Source organism: Canis lupus, chromosome 11 (genome assembly GCF_011100685.1).
Source record: "Canis lupus familiaris isolate Mischka breed German Shepherd chromosome 11, alternate assembly UU_Cfam_GSD_1.0, whole genome shotgun sequence".
NCBI classification, from domain to species: Eukaryota; Metazoa; Chordata; class Mammalia; order Carnivora; family Canidae; genus Canis; species Canis lupus.
The window spans coordinates 56,218,239-56,237,441 of record NC_049232.1 but is presented as its reverse complement, the minus strand read 5'-3'; the positions used below and the strand labels follow the sequence as shown (position 1 = coordinate 56,237,441).

Genomic DNA, 19,203 nt, shown 5'->3' with positions numbered 1-19,203 from the left:
TTGTGTATAAAAGCAAGAAGTTGTTAATAACCCAAATGCCCATTAATACGAGATTATAAAATAAAGTATTGCACATTCATACACTAATATACCACAGTATCCCTAACAAGAATAACACTAATTCTAGGTGTTCAACATACAAATGTGTTTAAGATGCAGTAAGTCAAGAAAAGCAAGCTATAGAACTGTATAGATGGTATGATCCTATGTTAATAAAATATGTTAACATATATAAAGGAAAAATCTCTAAAGAAATATTCACCAAACTATTAACTATTATATTTATTTCTGGTGAATGAGATTCTGTGGGACTTTCCTTTTCATTCAACTTATTCATTTTTTTCAAATATTATTTAATTACTTACCACCTATGTATCATTGATCTCAAGGTGCTCGCATTCTATATTTGCACAACATTGGAATTCTTCTCAACGAACATTATTGTCATATTAGGGAAAACAAATTAGACATTTAAAAGTAAATAAATACTCTAGAGATTATTTTACTTCCTGGCCCTTCCTACCTCCTCTCTAATCCACTGCACAGATCTCTGGAATTCAGTACCCCTGCTCCCTCACTTTTCCTACCACTACCCAGATCTTGCCCAGTCTTTCTGCCCAACTGGTGGCCAAGCTCTCTCATGAAGCTGTCAGTGATACCTCCAAATTGAGACACCTTCTTCTGAATTGACAGTGAAAGCTCATAAACTATCCGCTCTGCAATCATGTGGAATTCCCTGGGATCCAGGGGCCATCCCTATCATCCCTAATATGCCATCACACACACAATGCCTAGTGCACAGAAGGCACTCAATAAGCGTTGATTGGATGAGGACTGTGTTGGTGATGGAGGTGCACGCCTCAGATCACCCTTCAAGAGAACCTGCTGGGGGGAGCACAGCTGATAGAGCCTCCAGCTGCTATGCCTTCCAATCCTTTATGAAGTTCTTGCTGAGGCTATGTTTCCCCTGGTTTCTCTCAGCCAGTGACTTAAGCATGGGTGGTACAAGAACCCAACTGCTACTGTCTGATGCAAGACACCCTAGTAGGCCATCTTTACCTGGGGACTCCCCATTGGCTTGGCCAAGACATTTCCAAAACTGCAGAGCACTCTGGAGCCATCCTACCCCAGCCTCTCCCATTCCCCTCTCCCAGTTGTAGCATCTGCATTAAGGTCTGAAGGCCCTCCTTTCCTTTTCCTCCTTCTTCCTCCTTTATCCAAGCATTTCTCTTAGGTAAAAGACAAACAAACCCACCTTGGCATTTGGTTCTCAGAGGACCCAAACCAACACAGGGATCAATGAAAAACTACTGGAAGAGAGTTCATACATAATAAGACTACAGATACACTTGCATAAGAGATTTATGTACAAAGATGTGCTGGATCCATGCTTCAAAACCTATGTGCATGTGAATTATCTGGGGATCAGGTTGATGTGCCAACACCATCTGGTTCAAAAGGTCTGGGGTGGATGTAAGATGCCATGTTTTTAAGAAGCTTTCAGGTGGTACGGAGGCTGCTGGTCCAAAGACCACATTTTGAGCAGCAAGGTGCTGGAATAAGTATATGCACCACTGGATCTCTCTCATCTGATGACTGTGGGGATCATAGCAGCAGGCTCCAACCTCTCTCTGGGTAACAGTTGGGTTCAGCCAAGGAGGAGCACTAGAGGGCAGGAGGAGGGTGAGGGCAAAAGATTTTATTCCTCTGGGGACTGTTCCCTACGAGGTTATTTTTTTTTTTTTTTTTTTTATTTATGATAGTCACAGAGAGAGAGAGAGAGGCAGAGACACAAGCAGAGGGAGAAGCAGGCTCCATGCACCGGGAGCCTGACGTGGGACTCGATCCAGGGTCTCCAGGATCGCGCCCTGGGCCAAAGGCAGGCGCCAAACCGCTGCGCCACCCAGGGATCCCCCCTACGGGGTTATTGTAGGTTGGCTGCGTCTCTCTACCCCAGGTCCTAACTCCTATCAGCTAGATCTCTCCATTTTCTCTCTTACAGAATTTCAGTAACTGTTCCCTTCCTTCCTCCTTCAGGCCTGGGGTGGCAATGGCTCCCTACTGTTAGCAGCTTTGGACGACTGCACCAGTTCTTGGGGCACTTAGTAAACTCTGCCCGCAGTTCTGTAATTAGTCCTTTAATAAATGTTCCTCATTTCTTCAGCCAAGTGTACCATCTGTCTCCTGCTGGGACCCTGACTGCTGTAAGCACTGTCAGCGCAAGATTTTTTATAACAAGCAGAGCACTGGAAACAAGGTAACTGTGCATCATTTAAAAATGATTAAATAAATTATGGTACATCTTCTTAATGGTGTTACATGCTACCACTAAAAAGGATACATTAGATCTGTATTCATATTCACCTACCTATGGAAAGTTGCCCAAGCCATTTGTTAAATTTTTTTAAAAAGCAAGATTCTGAATAGTCTGCATAGTATGAATTCATTCATTCAAAAAGTAAAATATGCATTTGTTAAGGCAGAGATTGCAGGGGATGACAACCCTGCCTCTAAACGAACCAAACAAAAAGAAGGGTACAGTGGCAGGGGGAGTGGCGAGGATTTTCCAACTCCCATCTCTTTCCATCACTTATTTCTGCTTTCCTGTGCAGTAGCTTCATTCCCAGGCAGACTGTCTTCAAGTGGTGGCAGAGCAAACACCAGCATGGCTTACAACATCTGGACATCCTGACAGCTGACAACCTCAGCAGAGAGGTCTTGTTCCCAACTGCTTTAGCAAAAAAAATCCTGGGCTGAAGCAATCAGGGTAGGCTTGGGCATATGCTAACCACTGAATCATTCTTACAGAGTGGGTAGGGAGGCTCCCTAAAAGAAAGAGGACATTTCTTCCGGAGTGGGAGAAGCAGGGCAGGTGTAACAGCAGATATTCGCTCTTAAGGGAATATTTGTAGTAGACATTTTTTAAAAAATATTTTATTCTTCCATTCATGAGAGATAGAGAGAGAGGCAGAGACACAGGCAGAGGGAGAAGCAGGCTCCCTGCTGGGAGCCCGATGTGGGACTCATCCCAGGACCCCAGGAACACACCCTGAGCAGAAGGCAGATGCCTAACCGCTGAGTCACCCAGGTGTCTCTGTGGTAGACTTTGTTATTCTTTTTGGCCGCCCAGCATCTGAAACCCCTTCCTATCCAGGAGAGTCTCCTACCTTCTAGGGCACCTATACTAGAGCCTACCTCCGGCTATACATGCTGAAAATGCCAGAAATGCACTTTCTCAGCCTCCCATTTTATCAGGCAAAACACAGGACCCAGGCTGAGCCATTGACATGCTCTAATCTCAGGCTGGAGATTGTAATTCTGGAGCTGGTAATTCCAGAAAGGGCCTGTGCAGACTTCATCCTGGTATAGGGAGCAGCCATGGCATGATGTGAAGCATCGTTCTTGGTTGTGGGGCTTCCAAGATTGGCCCTCATGGGATCTGTGAGCTACAAAAAGAACCTGGTATTAAATCCCCTTTCTACTTAAATTATCCAGAGGGGGGATCCCTGGGTGGCGCAGCGGTTTGGCGCCTGCCTTTGGCCCAGGGCGCGATCCTGGAGATCCGGGATCGAGTCCCGCGTCGGGCTCCCGGTGCGTGGAGCCTGCTTCTCCCTCTGCCTGTGTCTCTGCCTCTCTCTCTCTCTCACTGTGTGCCTATCATGAATAAATAAAAAAAAAAATTAAAAAAAAATTATCCAGAGGGTTAATTTCTACAGCTTGCCATCAAGACGGTTGATCGATGCCTATATGTACGTATACATGTTTGTATACGTGTGAAATATCCTTGGAAAGATGAGACAAATGTGAATATTACCTATGGGGAGGAGCACTAGGAAAGTGGGAAGAGTTGGAAAGGGGCTTTTTACTTTTGTCTTATGCCCTCTGTACCGTTGGAATTTACATTTTACCACACATAGAACTTTATAATGAAATAACTAGTTAGTAAAAAGATACCTGAATAAATAGAATAAAAGGATGAGGTTATTCAGGATTATCACAGAAACAAATGTATTCATTCGACCTTCGAAAGGAAATCATCCTCACCTCTGCTGTGGATGGAGCCAAATCTGGAAGCGAGTGAGCGAGCATGTACCACCTCAGACACTTGGCCTACGTGATTAGCTCTAGCCCTGTCCCTCCCTGCTCACTTTCCACGGCTCCTCATTACTCTCAGAATAAATCCCACAGTCATCCTGGCACTGAAGCCCTCAGCAATGTGAGCCCTGTGTACTTTCGAGACTTCTCATCTTTAAACTTTTGCTTAGAAGACTTTTTCTTCCAGTCCTGCTGGCCCACCCAGATCCTAAGGGTATTACCACCTTCTCTGATGGGCCAATGCCATGACCCTTTTTCTGGCCCTCATCAAGTGTTGATCTGTGTTATAATTCTATGTGTACAGGACTTAGTCATTTACACATTATGTACCCTGCACATCTGGCCTTCTGCTAGGCTTTCAGACCACAGCTCAGAGTCTCTGGAAACGGGTTACCCCATATCAGAATGTTAATGTTATCACAATGAGCAGGCGGTGTAGGCGTTTGCAAACAGGGCTGCTCTTGTTAGAAGTTATTGTTCCCCCTGCCTGGATTGCACTCTCCCCCAAATGTCACCATGGCTCCATTTTTCAATTTCCTTGGATCTCTCTACAAGTGTCACATTCTCAGCGACACCTCTACCCACCCTATTATAACATCCCATCCTCTATCCGATTTACTTGGACTTACGCTCTAATTTATTGTTTCAATAGCACTCAAGTTACTTGTTTGTGTATTTACAGTTTGTCTTTTTCTACCGTCAGCTCCAGCTTCTCCAGCACCTAGAACAGTGTGCATAGTTGGCACTCCAATTTTTGTCGAGCCCAGAGCATTGGATTGGATGTCGGAAGACCAGGGTCCCAGTCACAGCGCTCCTGGAGGGTGTCATGTGCCTCAGTCTCCCTTAAGCTCAGGTGTCTCCTCTGTAAATTGGGGGTGGTCACCTGAGCCCTGGTTGGTGGCTGACAGTATGCTGCGAGGATCAAACACAGGTCTCAAACTTCAGTAGGTATCAGAATCACGGGGGAGGGGGGGTTGAGGGGAGGCTTGTTAAAATACAGGTGCCGCCCCCTCTCCCCCAATATAATTTCTGATCCCGTAGGTGTGGGGTAGGGTCAGGAAATCTGCATTTGTGGCAACGTCCCAGAGGGAGCTGATTCAAGAATCAGCGGTGAAAAGCGAGAGGCACAGGAGGCGCTTGTAGCCTCAATCCTCAGGTGAAGGCCCCGCAGGACGTCCCGGGGCGGGGGGCGGGGAGTGTGGGGTACAGGGTGGACCACCCTAGCCTCACTTCAGCCAACCACTATTTGGGAAGCCGCAGCGAAGCGCAGGCGCCGGCGGACCCAGACCCGGGGGCTCTGAGCTCCCAGCGCGAGCGGGCTAGAGCAGCCGCCCCGACCTCCGACCTCCGCGCCCGGCAGAAGTCCCCGGAGCAGCCGGGCAGGGCCGCACCCGCAGAGGCGCACCCGCCGCCGGAACTCGCGGTCCCTCCACGCGCGGCGAGGACGCGTGGCCCCGGCCCTGGCGCGCGCCCGGCACACAGTAGGGGCGCGGCTCCCACGCGCGCCCGGCACACAGTAGGGGCGCGGCCCTGGCCCCCGCGCGTGCCCCGCACACAGTAGGCACACAAGAGCGCGGCCCCGGGCCCTGCGCGCGCCCGGCACACAGTAGGCACACAGTAGGGGCGCGGGCCAGCCCCCCACCCCCGCGCGCCCAGCACGCAGTAGGACCGCGGCGCCCCCCCCCCCCCCGCACGGCACACAGTAGGCGCGCGGCCCCGGCTCCCCCCGCCCCATCGCGCGCGCCCGGCACACAGTAGGAGCGCGGCCCCGGCTCGCCCCCCACCCGGCGCGCTCCCGGCACACAGTAGACGCGCGGTCCCGGCTCCCCCCCCACCTCCCCGCGCTCCAGGCACACAGTAGACGCGCGGCCCCGGCTCCCCCCCCCCCCCCCCACCTCCCCGCGCTCCCGGCACACAGTAGACGCGCGGCCCCGGCTCCCCCCACCTCCCCGCGCTCCCGGCACACAGTAGACGCGCGGCCCCGGCTCCCCCCGCCCCACCTCCCCGCGCTCCAGGCACACAGTAGACGCGCGGCCCCGGCTCCCCCCCCCCCCCCACCTCCCCGCGCTCCCGGCACACAGTAGACGCGCGGCCCCGGCTCCCCCCGCCCCACCTCCCCGCGCTCCAGGCACACAGTAGACGCGCGGCCCCGGCTCCCCCCCCCACCTCCCCGCGCTCCCGGCACACAGTAGACGCGCGGCCCCGGCTCCCCCCACCTCCCCGCGCTCCCGGCACGCAGTAGGCGCGCGGGCGGCGGGCGGAAGGGGGCGCTGGCGCGCGGTATCCGGGGGCGGAGCCGGCGCGGCGGGCCGGGCGGACGGGCGCGGGCCGCGGGCCGCGATGGGCGAGGGCGGGCTGCCCCCGGCCTTCCAGCTGCTGCTGCGCGCCTGCGACCAGGGCGACACGGAGACGGCGCGGCGGCTGCTGGAGCCGGGGGCGGCGGAGCCGGCGGAGCGCAGCGCGGAGCCCGAGGCGGGCGCGGAGCCCGCGGGGGCCGAGGCGGCCGGGCCCGGGCCCGGGGCGGCGGCGGCGGCCGGGGCGCCGGTGCCCGTGGACTGCTCGGACGAGGCGGGCAACACGGCGCTGCAGTTCGCCGCGGCCGGGGGCCACGAGCCGCTTGTGCGCTTCTTGCTGCGCCGCGGCGCCTCGGTCAACAGCCGCAACCACTACGGCTGGAGCGCGCTCATGCAGGCAGCCAGGTGAGCTCGGGTCGGGCCCCCAGGGCTGGCGTCGGGCCGACCCCGGGGCGAGCGGGCTCAGGTGGCCGCCCCGCCCGGAGCCCCTCCCGCAGACGCCCCGGGAGCTAAAGAGTCTGGGACTCGTTCGAGAGAGCTGGACTGGTGAACTTGGAGCAGCTCGGGATCCTAGAAGAAGTGGAAGCGCTTTTTAATGATAAAACCAGAATCTTTTTTTTTTTTTAAAGATTTTATTTATTCATGAGACAGAGAGAGAGAGAAAGAGATAGAGAGAGAGAGACAGGCAGAGGGAGAAGCAGGCTCCATGCAGGAGCCCAACGTGGGACTCGATCCCAGGTCTCCAGGATCAGGCCCTGGGCTGAAGGCGGTGCTAAGCAGCTGAGCCACCCGGGCTGCCCTAAAATCAGAATCCTACGAACAGTGGGCCTTTCGAGAAACAATCTGAAGACCTCGTCGAATAGAATCTTAGAGACACATGATCTTAGGGGTGTTCATTCATGCCTTCTTGCAACCTAGGTTTCCTAAGAACCTACCTACTCCTCTCCCTAGCCTAAGAGAGGGGGACCCTGCTGGATCCGGGGAGTCCCACCGACAGCAGCTCGCGCACGCGTGGGCAGGCCAAAGAGATAGGGCTCAATGAGTGGGGAAAGTGCGGGGAGCTCTGGACAGGGCAGACCCAGTTTGGGGAAGTGGAGGAAGGTTTTTGGTAAGGAGGATGCATTTATTCAGGTTGAGACTCTATAGGAATTAACCAGGACAGAAGAAGTGGGAGGTGGGAATGGGGTGATAGGAGGCCCATGCAAAGGTTTGGAAGCAAAAGTGAACGTAAGGCATTGGTAGGACTGCTAGAACCGTGATCAGTACTAGGAGAGGGCTAGAAGTAGTGGGAGATGAGCCTCCCCTGGAGAGGAAGGCAGATGCCATGTGGCTGGGCTGAGAAGGATGTGCTATCCTAAGGGCATTGGGGAGTAATAGATGGTTCTAGGCAGAGTGAGCGACACAATCAGATTTATGTTTTGGAAAGAAAGATCACTTTCACTGCAGTGTGAGGACGGATTGGAGGGATGGGCTAGAGTCGGAGAGCCTGGTTAGCAGCAGTCTAGGGAGAAGTGATGGTAGCCTGGACCCGAGCAGAGACAGCCGTGGGAGAGCAGTGAGGTGTTCGAGATGTATTCAGGAAGCAGGGCGAACAGGACTTGAAGCCCTGGTGGGAAGGAACTCCGGTGTACAGTAAAGTCACTCACCCCTGTTGGCCATCTTTTCAGGCCCCACCCACTCCTCAGTTTGGTCTCTGGTGGATGTTTTAGTAGCAGGAATGGTTACATTCATGTTTTTTCCTCTTCTGGACATGATAAGCTTTATTGAGCACTTTTTGTGTCCAGCACGGTGCTAAGTGCTTTAAGTGAGGTAACTCATTCAATCTGCAGAAACCTCAGGACGTGTAGGTACTGTCGTCATCCCCATTTTACAGATGAGGAATTGAGGCTCAGAGAGTTAACTTGCCCAAGGCCACACAACTCATACTATGGCAGAGTCACATTCACACTGAGGTGGGTGACCCCAGAGCCTGTGCTCTCAGCCTGTGCTCTCGGCCACCAATCTTGTAACCGACTGTTTCCCCTTAGTGTCGGCCACAGGGAAGCTACTCTCCAAATTGGCCAAATGCTAAAGGGACAGGTTGCATGGTGTTTGCTTTGGCCCCAACTTCACCCTTGGCCTCTTTTGTTCTCCTGCTCTCTCCATTTCTCTACCTGATAGTGAGTGTGGCCTCTGTGCCCAGTGCTTTGGGTGGTAGGCGTTTTTGCCCGGTCTTTAAACACAAGTGTTAATTGCCAAAATTAATTGGTAATCACAGCAGCTGTTCAGAAATTCCCACGCTTCCCTATCCTCAGTAATTACCTATTAGAAGCTTAGCATCCACAAAACTATCTCAGCCTTCCTTGAATTCTTTTAAGTTTCCATCGTAATTGAATGACCTCCCGGGCTACCTGTGAGTTCAGAAATGTCCATCCAAATGTCAGCACTTCTGTTCAGTTCACTTCTTTCCTTTCTGTCTGAACACTTTTTATATCAGAAGAGCTGGGGTTTCAGATTTTCGGGTCTAGGTTCCAAGTTTTGACTCCATCACTTTCAAAAGGAGACACTCTGCTTTCCACTCAAATCTTCAGTTTCCTCATCTGTGAAAAAGGCATTATTAGTTTATTTTAGGGTTTATTAAGATCAAATGAGATAAAAATGTGACAGCACTTTTTAATCTGCTGTAAGGAATTATACTAGATTTTATTTTAAGCTTGATAACTAAATAGTGGGATTTTTAAAAATTCTCTACTTCGGTGCAGGATACATGAGTTCTGTAGTCATTTCCCTGGCCTTCATCCAGACCATCCTCTGCTTGGTGATGCTAGTTATTCATTTGACAGAACCTACTGAGCCCCACTGTAGGTCAGCCACCAGTCCTGTCCTCGGAGAGCGTACAGTCTAACAGGAAGACACAGTGGTAGAGGTGAGGACTGGGAATGGTGGGTGCCCGGATGAAGGGCACCTGAACTCTGGAAGCTGCTCAGAGGAGGTGAGCTCTGAGCTGAATCCTAAAGCAGGATGAAGGGCCTACTGAGATCTGGACAGGAGGGTACTCCGGGCAGGGAGGCAGGATGGCAGAGGTGTGGGAGGAGTAGAATTGGTAGGTACATATAGGCCAGTGAGGAGGGGATGACATGGGGGTTGGGCAGAAATGAAGTTGACCAAGTCCCAGTGGACAGGCCTCTTCGAGCAGTGGGAAGCTGGAGAGTGGCCGTCAGGTTTGGGTTTGGCGAGTATTCTTTTAGGTTTGGGCATCCCCACCACAGGGGATGGGCAGGAAGGACCGAGACTGGAGGCAGGGAGACAGATTGGGGTTGCAGCTTTCTGCATTTGCATTTCTGTCCTTTTGCTCCTTCTCTGCTCTTGGAGAAGAGGAGGGACAGGCCCATCCCCCTACAGCTGGAGGAGCCAGTTCACCCAGCTGTCTCCCTCCAGAGGCTGAGGTGACCTGGTGCCGTTAAGGTTCATGTCCCCAAAGGTATTTACAAGTTCAGGTCAGAGTTTGGCATTGGCTCTGCCTCCACGGGGAGAAGGGAGGCCCTGGGCTTACAGGAGGTACCAAACTCACTTCGGAAAGGAGGGGAATGCAACCAGAGATTCAGAATGCGGCCTCGCAGATGCAGATGTTCTGCAGGCCTTATGGTCTGGTGCCGCAGGCCCCTCTCGTCATTCTTTCCCGGTTAGTCCTAAGGCTCCTTCCAGCTCTGACGCTGGCCGCGCTGAGCCAAGTGTGCCAGCCCAAACCCTGCAAAACAGATCTTTTCTGCCCTCTGGCGGCAAAAGAAGGTTTGATCTTTGCTGGGAAGAGGCATCTGTTTTCCTGTATTGGAGTTGGTGGTCGCCCAGCTGGCTCCCTGGCAGCTCCAGTTTCCTGGAGGAAAGCCCCGCCCAGGCCCAGTTCCTGCCCCTGGCAGCGGGCATTCCTGCCAGCAGGTGGCAGCAGGCCTCCGGTGAGAGGTGCCTGAGCCCGGCTCTGCTGACCCAGCGGGGCTACACCTCTTGGCGTGGGGTGCACTGGCTCCTCTTGAAGCACCTTCCTTGTGCGTTTGAGGATGGGTAGACAGGAGTCAGACATGAGCCTTGCCCACGGGAATCAGCACAGGCAGAGAAGTAGATGCCAAGGCCACAAAGCAGAATAAAATGAACTCTCTGAGATGTGGAAAGCAGTACGATATAGTGGAAAGGGTGAGGGCCTAAGGTTTCAGACAGCCCTGGGTGCTGACACTGACACGGCCTCTGGCCAGCTGCGTGACTTTGGTACTTGGTGTAAATATAAAAGGTAAAATTAGTATTTTAACATCTGATGCTTAGGCAGCGCTCCTCTGGCCAAGCACCGTGTTGAGTGCTTATCGTATTATGTATTTTTACCTAGTAACTCATTTAATCCTCAACAGCCATTGAAGTAGATACAGTTCTAACACTATTTTTCAGGTGAGGCAGTGAAGGCACGTAGAAGCTGAAGGTCTTTCTCAAGGTGGTACAGCTAGTGATTGGCAGAGCTGGATTTGAACCCAGACAGAGCAGCTGTTCACCTTTGTGATGGTGGATAGGCAGGGCCAGCACAGCACCTGGCACCAGAAGACCTCTTACTATGAGTGGCTATTATGACTTTAATGATGAATGACAAATGAGAATTACATAAGCTGTCTCCCTGTCAGTGTTACATGTTTGTGTCACTAATTCTCCATATTCCTGGCAGATTTGGGCACGTGAGTGTGGCACACCTCCTTTTGGATCACGGAGCTGACGTCAATGCCCAGAACCGGCTCGGAGCCAGTGTGCTCACCGTGGCCTCTCGGGGTGGCCACCTGGGTGTGGTGAAGCTACTCCTGGAAGCTGGTGCCTTTGTGGACCATCCCAACCCCTCAGGCGAGCAGCCAGGGGCAGGGGACAGCAGGGACGAGCTGTTGGACATCACAGCCCTGATGGCCGCCATCCAGCACGGACATGAGGCCGTGGTGCGTCTACTGATGGAGTGGGGCGCAGACCCCAACCACGCAGCCCGAACCGTGGGCTGGAGCCCACTGATGCTGTCGGCTCTCATTGGGAGGCTCAGCATGGCCCAGCAGCTGGTGGAGAAAGGGGCCAACCCTGACCACCTCAGCGTGCTGGAGAAGACCGCCTTCGAGGTTGCACTTGACCGCAAGCACAGGGACCTTGCAGACTACCTGGACCCGCTGACCACTGTCAGGCCCAAGACAGGTCAGGCTGTGCTACTACCAACCCTTCCCTACCCCGTGGCTTCATAGAGTCTCTTAAATTGTGTTTAAATGACAAAAGCTGAGGATTGCCCAACCAGAGGGCAGGTACAAATCAGAATCAGTGGATCTTAAGATGTGCTATGCAGTTGGGAGTGCCCATTGCTTGCAGATTCCTGGGCCTCCAAAGAGCAGTTTGGTATCTGTGGGAAGAGTCTAGAACCCCCACAGCAAGGCCCTTCCTTTTTTTTTTTTTTTTAAGATTTTATTTATTTGAGACAGAACATGTGCACTTGAGCAGCGGGAGGGGCAGAGGGAGACAGAGAAGCAGACTCCCTGCTGAGCAGGGAGCCTGATGCGGGGCTCAAAGCAGGACCCTGAAATCATGACTTGAGCCGAAGGCAGCTGCTTAACTGACAGCCACACAGGTGCCCCACGGTCCCTTCTTTCTAACCAGATGATTCTGATGCAGGAAGTTCTAGAGTCTAGACTCTAGAACAAGAATCAGCAGACTTTTTCTATAAAGGACCAGATAGTAAATATTTTAGACTTTGAGGGCCAGCCTCTGTCAGAACCACTCAGTTCCACAAGAGTGAAAGCAGCCATACATTATATGTCAACGAGTGGGTATGGCTGTGTTCCAATAAAACTATAATTACCAAAACAAGCTGAGGAGCCGATTTGACCAAGACTATAGTTTGTGGACCTCTGCTCTAGAACAGTGTGCCCTCTGCCTGTGAAGACCGTGGCCTTATAGGGGAGACAGGGAAGATATAGGAAGTAAGCATATTAAATGTGATAAGTTACATAGTACGTTTGGTGGGCGTACCATGGTGGGGGGAACGGGCAAGGTTGAGGTGTGGGATGGGGGTTGGGACGGTGCAGGCTGTGGTGTGGTGGGTGGCCTGGAGCACAGGAGATTGCAGCTGACTTGCAGGAGCTGAGTGAGCACTCCAAATAGGCTCTCAGGGAAGAGCCTCTGGGTAGGCCAGCAGCAAGGGCAAAGGCTGTGTTATTACAGATAGGTTATTAAATACATAATCATTAGCCCGTAGCTGTTTTTGTGAGATGCCAGGAAATTTGCCTGGAAGACTCCTCAGTTCTCTCCCTCATGTTAGCTGCAGGACAGGGTGTCCCCCTACCCCCACTATGGTTGTTCCTTGGGCTGGGCAGGGTCCGCAGAACTGCTCTGCTATCGATGCCAACCCTGGCATCCGGAACGAGGGAGGGACAAGTCCAGGGTCACGTGACGTCAATGGCACAGCTGCCCCAGCCTCCTGGGGTCAGGCTAGAGGGTCAGTGATTCTTTTGTATCAGATGGTTGCTTAGCAACTAACAAGAAGGCCAAGTGACACAGTTTTTCAACCAAGGGTCCTGGCATGAGAGGGCCCCGCCCACAGCAAATTAGACTCTGAGACACCTAAAGGAATGTGACATATTTAAAACAAAGATGCAGAATCTTTCTTAATAGTATTACACAAGGAGAATTAGACATTTGGTTCCATGGCCTGTCTGTACTTCTCTGTAAGAACTCTGGAGTTAGGGGATCCCTCCTGGAGACCCGGGATCGAATCCCACGTCGGGCTCCCGGTGCTTGGAGCCTGCTTCTCCCTCTGCCTGTGTCTCTGCCTCTCTCTCTCTCTCTCTCTCTGTGTGACTATCATAAATAAATAAAGAAAAAAAAATTAAAAAAAAAAAGAACTCTGGGGTTAATGTCATTTCTGGGGTTGATGCTAGTTCTAGTAAAGAGAACAAAAATTGCTGTTTGGGTGAGGCCTAAGGCTTTCTTTTTTTTAATATTTAAATTTTTTTATTTTTATTTATTTATGATAGTCACAGAGAGAGAGAGAGAGAGAGAGGCAGAGACACAGGCAGAGGGAGAAGCAGGCTCCATGCACCGGGAGCCCGACGTGGGATTTGATCCCGGGTCTCCAGGATCGTGCCCTGGGCCAAAGGCAGGCGCTAAACCACTGCGCCACCCAGGGATCCCAGGCCTAAGGCTTTCTGAAGCATTTCCCATATGTATTATTGATCCCTGCAACCACCACATGGTCCCCATATTAACGTGTTATCCTCATCATCAGCATGCTGCTGATGAGGAGACTGATCATTCTGGAAACAAACACACACTCAAATTCTGATATGCTCACTCCAGACTTGGTGATCCCTGCACTGGGCTGCAGCTTCTTCCCAGCTGCCTGAGGGGGCTGACCTGGATCAGAGATTTAGCCCAGAGTTACAGTTCCTCTCCCAGCCACTCCATCTCTAGAGTTAGTCAAAGATTGCAAGAAGTCTTGCATTTGGCCACCTGCGAGGGGATGATGGGTCCTGAGGATGTCTGCTTTCTGACAGTAGCACAGTACCTACTAGCCCAAGCTTGGAGGAAGGTAACAGATGAGCAGATGAGGGAGGGGCGAGCACGGGGTGGGTGCAGCAAGGCAAGGTTTGGGGGTAGACATGGCTCCCGTACCAGCTGGGCTGAAGGGACCAGCATGAAAACATCAGGTGGGCAGTGGTCTGCAGGGGGCCATGTCTGCAAGTCTGGGGCAGGGGTAACTTGCCGTCATTCAGATTGCTTCTTCTTTGGGAAAAACAAAAATTAACATTGGCTTTTCTGGTGGCCACATCCACGACCTCCCACTGGCTCAGCTGTTCAGTGTCTCAAGGGCCCTCTCTGGAATTATTTCATGGTTGTACATTTAGTTTTTACTAGAAAAGAATTGCTTTTTAAAAAAATTTTCATAGGAATCCAAATGTTTTCCAAGACTATACTTTTCCATTACATCTAAGAGGGGACATCCCAAAGTTTGGAATGCCCCAAAATGATTGCTTTGGGTGTGGGATGAGGAAATGTTCTACTTACTTATGTTTTTTTGGCCAGATGACTTCCCAAGATCTACCTCTGGAGCATTTGCAGGCACTCTCTGATAATGACTCTTCCAGCAACGGCCACCGGATTCGTCTGTTACATGGGTCTCTGATCAGATTGCTTTTGGAACGTAGATCTCTTTTAAAACTAGGCTGTATTGTTACATGCATGTGACTTTTTCTGTTCTATGAAACCTTTTGTGGTTCACTTTTAAAATCTTTCTTTACCTAGATGAGGAGAAAAGGCGGCCTGATATTTTCCACGCATTGAAAATGGGTAAGTGCTTTAGAAAATATTTTTGGAGATTTATGAATATAGGGACACATCCTCCCAACCTAGTATTTGTAGTGCTTTTCAAGGCCACCCAGGGTGTTTGAGAAAGAAACAAGTGTTTTGTTATTTCCTGACTCGGTAGTTTCACACAGGGAGGTTCAGCCCCTGGAGACTGGTAGTTATTATGGTGCTTTATACACAAGTTCCAGACTACCCTCCCTGCCACTCCCATCCCCAGCCAAACCCTGTGGCTATGTTCTGGCTTTTCCCTACCTATGAAATGCCTCACTGCATACCTACCCACTCCACTATCTTTGTGATGAAGCCTAAAATCTCCTCTCCTGATTTAGACCCTACCTCTGGGAAGCCCTCCTTGATCTCACCCCCCAGGGAGCTCTGAGCTCTCTGCATGTACGTTGCCTTTCATGTTTCCTTCATCTGTTCTCTTAGGATATCAATAACACTGCTCTCTTTTAGTAAAACTATCTGGGTGCTTGCCTCCAACCCTCATAGATTGAGAGATGTGCGCATTGGGACTACCTCTTCTTCACTTTTGTAGCCCTTGTGATGCCCAGCACAGAGGCAGGCTGAGCACCTGTTTGTTACATAAACCTGCTGGATAAGTAAATCCAGGCCCACAGATCACCAGGTCTCCTGCTTCTGTTTGCAGGAAACTTCCAGCTGGTCAAAGAGATTGCAGATGAAGACCCCAACTATGTGAACCTGGTCAACGGGGATGGGGCAACCCCATTGATGCTGGCAGCTGTCATGGGGCAGCTGCCTCTGGTGCAGCTGCTGGTGGAGAGGCATGCTGACGTCGACAAGCAGGACAGCGTGCACGGCTGGACGGCCCTCATGCAGGCCACCTACCATGGGTCAGTGCCAGCTCCACGCCCTCAGAGGGAGGCTGCGGATGCCCTGAGCCGAGATAGGGTTCTTGATGGGGGCTTTTTGGTCCTGAGACACTGCAGACAAACTCTAGGGCTGTAAAGACCTTGAGGCACACACAAAAAATCAAAGCCACGCAGGCTCATTCTATCCTGCATTCCTCCTCTGCTGTGTCCTGATTCCTGTTACCTCATCACCCCATTTACCAGTGACTATAAAGACCCCATGCAGCAGGAACATTTTATGCAGGAAGAGAAGTTTCTGTAGGTTGATTTCAGTTGAACACAGTAATGGGTCTGTTTGGAGTGTTCACACTGATGTCCTTAAGTCTGTGTCCTTTTGGAAATGCACATTGGCCATTCATACCATTGGCTCCTCGGCGACCGGTGGTGAGACTTGTCTTAACCCTCTCCTTTGGAAGAGGTCCACCATTGGCTGGTGCTTCTGAATCCCTTCTCATCCTGTCCTCCTGGAGGCTGCCTTTTCCAGGTAGACTGACCCAGGGGCTGGGAGCTACAGACAGTCTTACAGTGACTAGGTGGTCTGAATCCAGATTACCAGCCCTTTCCTTGCCCTCTTTCAGGTTATCACAGCACTTTCCTATGTCATCTCGAAAGGGTTTGTCTTTCAGTTTGGTGAGCCTCAGACTTCTGCATTAGACACCTTGGCCTATGTGAGGCTTCCACGGAGGGGCGGGGGGAAGGATTGGGGGCAGAAGGAGTAGGGACCTGCGTGTGGTAATGGTGACCCTGTGGTTTTCCTTTTGTTTGTGGAAGGAATACCTAGGCTTTGGATTGCATCACGTTCAAGGCCGATCTGCCCATAGGGGATGGGGACAAGGAGTATGAGACTGTTTGCAGCTTTTCAGAGCCTCCTTTCAGGCTTGAAGATGGGCCAGCAGTTAATATCATCAGCTTCTTGCCCAGGAGCAAAGCCAGGCTTTTGCCTTCAGTGCATCTAACTCCAGCTTTTTCTTTCCTCCCCAGGAATAAGGAAATTGTCAAATATCTGCTAAACCAAGGGGCTGATGTCACTCTTCGTGCAAAAAACGGGTACACGGCCTTTGACCTAGTGATGCTGCTGAGCGATCCTGGTGGGTTGTTTCAGGGAAAGTGTCGTAAACCTGCGTGGCCTCTCTCTGGCTAGGAAAGGAATTAATTGCTTTTGTTTTAAGCCCTTGCTTACTGTTGGGGGAAGTCACTCTCAAGCTCCAAGGGCTCACCACGTGTCCTCAGGCAAGTCCCTTCCCTCCTCAGCAAAGGCTTGGCTGGTCCCAGGTAGTCCCTTAGGCTCCTCCAGCGCCACCCTTTGGAGAGTCTCCCAGGAGGGAAGCCAGTGAGACATACATCTGCCCTAGCAGTCCACACAAGTCCTAGAAAGGTAACTGGGCTCATAGCTGGAAACCCTGACTCAGGGGGAAATAAAAATACCCCTTTGATGAGCAGAATCAGAGCTGGAGCAGTGGCCTCCTCTGCTGCATTGTGTAGGTGGAGGCCGCTGGGTCAAGGGCACCATGCTAGGAGTGTGGCTGTCACTAGTCCCACCTTTCTTGGTCCCCACTGGCACCTGCTGCTCCCCTTGAGCCCCAACCCGTGTGACAGGCCCTCCTCTGGCACCTGAGGCATCCAGTTAGGCAGCTCAAGAGTTAGCGTCTGTCTGTCTGTTTATCCTCTCTCCCATTGCCTTGGAGTTTCAGCCCAGGGAGGTTGAGAGGCTGGAAGGCCTTTCTGATCCACAGACTTTGAACCCGGAGCCAGATCCCGACCTGCTGGCTGTGGGAGAGGACTACTTCCGCAGTCCCAAGTGGATTTATTTACTCCTGCCTCTCGGCAGGCTGGTGGCAGGCTGGAGTGCCCTACCTCATCACCAGCATTGCTGCCCTCCTCACCCCTGCTGCAGGCATTGCCACCCTTACCCCATCCCTGCTCAGGCCCCACATGTCTCAGATGCATACTTGGTTCCATTTCATCCTCACAGGGCATGTGAAGGGAAGCAGAACTGCATATCCCCTTGTGGAGGGGAGGTGACGAGGGCCAGGGGAAATGACCTGACCCAGCTGGCGAGGCGGGGTCTCTGCCCAAGCTCAGTGAACTCACTCTGCCTCACTGGAGACCCTCCTGGTATGCCAAGAGTTGGTGTCATCAGAACCCGTCTCCTGCATCACACATGCTTTTCTTTTCTTTTCATTTCTTTTTTTTTTTTTTCTTAGATTTTATTTATTAATGAGAAAGAGAGAGAGAGGCAGAGGGAGAAGCAGGCTCCATGCAGGGAGCCTGATGCGGGACTCGATCCCAGGTCTCCAGGATCACACCCCGGGCTGAAAGCGGCGCTAAACCGCTGAGCCACCGGGGCTGCCCCACGCATGCTTTTCTTGAACAAACTCCTGTCTCGCTGTGCCTCTTCTCTGTTACCCCCTCCCCCCGACCACTTCCCCACCCCTTGCACAGTAAGACAGTCTCTCCCTAGTTGATTTTTTTTCTAGTGGGTTTTTTAATGAAGTTTTTGCCTGAAATTTTGAAGAAACACATGCATATTATTGAACACTGGGAGAGAAAAAAGTCAACAAGAGGAAAACACCGTTAATAGTTTGTAGCATTTTCTTCTCAGTTTTGTTTATTGTGAGGTTTTTTGGTAAAAATAATAACAGTTAATAATAATAACAATAATAATAATAATAGCAATACTTAACCTTTTTTAAGTACTTACCTTATGCCAGAAATCCCCTCGGATCCTCCAGACACCTTTATGTGATGCCTACTGTCACCCCTTTTACAGAGACATGGAGAGGTTCCCTCATTTACCTGCAGTTAATGCAGCCAGGGAGGGGCAGAGGGAAAATCGAAGCCCCTGCCATCTGGCTGCAGAGTCTGTATTTTTAAAACACTACTCCTCTTTCTGTGGGGAGAGAGCTTCTGGGTTTTCCTTCTGGTTAAGGAAGGTTTTCCTTCTGAGCCCTGCTGGCCTGTGCGCCGGCATCTGAAGACCAGACTCTGGAGCGCAGGGTTGAGTTCGAAGGCCGAGGGGGTCGTCTTGAGCCCTCTCTCCATGGCCCAACAGACGTATTTGCAGGTAAAGCGCTGCCTTTTATGTCCATAGACACAGAACTTGTTCGACTGCTGGCGTCTGTCTGCATGCAGGTGAATAGAGACAAGGGCCGGCCCAGCCACCCACCACCTCCACCTCACTCGAAGACCCGACAGCCCTGGAGTGTCCCAGTGCTGCCCGATGACAAAGGCGGGCTTAAGGTTAGCCTTTTCCCATCCTCAAGGGCTATAGAGAGAGCCTGGCTGATGGGGTGGGGGATGCCTGCTGCTTTCTGCTGACCCAGGGCTGGTTTAGGCTAGAGTGAAGGTGGCCCAGCAGGAGCAGGAAGTGAGCAGGGGGTGGGCATCGGGGGAAACGGAGGTGATCCTAACGCATTATGGTTGCTTTGCAAAATGTGGGTTCATGTTGTCAGATTGTCCCATTATTGCAGGAGAAGCTAGAAAACCATATTTTGATGTGGAGACTGAATTTATAGATGTCGGGAACTAAGAATTTTGCCTGATATAGTACTGAGCCGGCTGAACCAAATGCCTCTCCTCCCAGGCCACGTGTGTGTGGC

General features: G+C 51.7%; 1 protein-coding gene across 1 annotated transcript in view; it reads left to right on the top strand.

The window, feature by feature from the left end:
• Window positions 1–6,435: 6,435 nt before the first annotated feature.
• The window catches only part of ANKS6 (ankyrin repeat and sterile alpha motif domain containing 6), a 50,436-nt gene continuing 37,668 nt past the window's right edge, over window positions 6,436–19,203 (top strand). The window contains exons 1-6 of the mRNA XM_038552917.1: window positions 6,436–6,794; window positions 11,071–11,573; window positions 14,670–14,714; window positions 15,382–15,586; window positions 16,586–16,692; window positions 18,696–18,844. Coding sequence (XP_038408845.1) covers window positions 6,436–6,794; window positions 11,071–11,573; window positions 14,670–14,714; window positions 15,382–15,586; window positions 16,586–16,692; window positions 18,696–18,844 — 1,368 coding nt within the window. The remainder of the gene's footprint in view (window positions 6,795–11,070; window positions 11,574–14,669; window positions 14,715–15,381; window positions 15,587–16,585; window positions 16,693–18,695; window positions 18,845–19,203) is intronic.